This window comes from Myotis lucifugus, unplaced genomic scaffold (genome assembly GCF_000147115.1).
Source record: "Myotis lucifugus unplaced genomic scaffold, Myoluc2.0 scaffold_1288, whole genome shotgun sequence".
Taxonomy (NCBI): domain Eukaryota; kingdom Metazoa; phylum Chordata; class Mammalia; order Chiroptera; family Vespertilionidae; genus Myotis; species Myotis lucifugus.
This window is the reverse complement of record NW_005872336.1, coordinates 41,649-42,942: the sequence shown is the minus strand read 5'-3', so window position 1 is coordinate 42,942 and position 1,294 is coordinate 41,649. Positions and strand designations below refer to the sequence as shown.

Genomic DNA, 1,294 nt, shown 5'->3' with positions numbered 1-1,294 from the left:
GGGGGGGGGGCGGGGGGCCGGGAGGAAAAGGTGAAGGGGTGAAGCAAAGAAAAAACCTCCTAGACACAGACAGCAGCAGGGTGATGACCAGAGGGAGAGGGGGCGGGGGAGGGAGAGGAGGGTGCAGGGGGCAGATGGTGACGGAAGGGGACTTGACTCTGGGTGGTGAACACGCAGTACAACATGCAGGTGGTGTGTGGTGGGTTGTACACCTGAAACCTGTGTATTTTATTCATCAGTGTCACCCCCATAAACTCAATAAAATCTTTTTTAAAGGACGTGGGGAGCACAGTCACAGCTACACCAGCACCAAAAAAAAGAAAGAAAGAAAAAGAACCCAGATAACTGTCCGCGTTTCATTCAAGAGGCAGCTTCACACCCACCTGCAGGCCCCAAGCGCCCTCTCCCCGGTGAGCTGGCGCCCTTTGCGTTAGAAACAGCCGGCTCATCAGGAACCAGGCGGGGCTTTGGGGCTAAAACTGGCCTAGAGGCTACGGCAAGACTTCTGGGAAGAAACATTATACTGAGACCTGTCACTGCCTTTCTCGGTTTTCATTAAATAATGACCAATCGGAACACTTACACGGGGCGCGACCTTCGTCTTTATTAACTACGCTGAGCTCACATCGGTCACCTGAGATCCAGGTCGGAGCCCGGGTCACAGGCGTGGGGGCCGTTCCGGAAATAAGATACAGCCGCATCGTGCGTTTCTCTGCACCACGTGGGCACGAGACATGTCGTAAAATAAAAGGAAGGAGGAACGGCAGCGTCTCACCCTCCTCGGAGGATTCCCAACAGCAGCTCCTCGTCGTTCACGTTGACCGCCCGATGGAGGTGCTCGCTGCTCATGGGCTCTCCTGGGGAAGCAGACGGAGCCGTCACCGTCACCGGCGCCACGGAAGCCCCGTCGCAGCCTCCCTCCCTCCCTCCGCCCGCCTGAGGGCAGTCCCTGTCCGCCTGCAAGGAGGCGCCTGCTATTCCAGGAAGTGAGCCTCACGTGTCCCACTCAGTGCTGTCGTTTACTGACACCGACCTTGTCTCCACAGGTTAAGAGAAGAACATCTAGCCCGGCCGGCGTGGCTCCCGGGTTGAGCATTGACCTAGGAACCAGGCCCGGGTTGCAGGCTCAATCCCCAGTGGGGGGCGTGCAGGAGGCAGCCCATCTATGATTCTCATCGTTGATGTTTCTCTCTCCCTCTCCCTTCCTCTCTCTCTAAAAAATCAATTAAAATACTTTAAAAAAGAGAGAGAGAGAGAGAGGGAGAGAAGAACCTTTAGATTGTCCTAAAGGCCT

At 56.0% G+C, this 1,294-nt stretch overlaps 1 protein-coding gene across 1 annotated transcript in view; it reads right to left on the bottom strand.

The window, feature by feature from the left end:
* FANK1 (fibronectin type III and ankyrin repeat domains 1) overlaps nucleotides 1–1,294 on the bottom strand; it is a gene marked incomplete at its 5' end in the record, with an annotated part of 12,705 nt that overhangs the window by 5,508 nt on the left and 5,903 nt on the right. Inside the window, 1 exon segment of the mRNA XM_023748338.1 lies at nucleotides 776–857. Within this exon segment, the coding sequence (XP_023604106.1) occupies nucleotides 776–857 (82 nt within the window).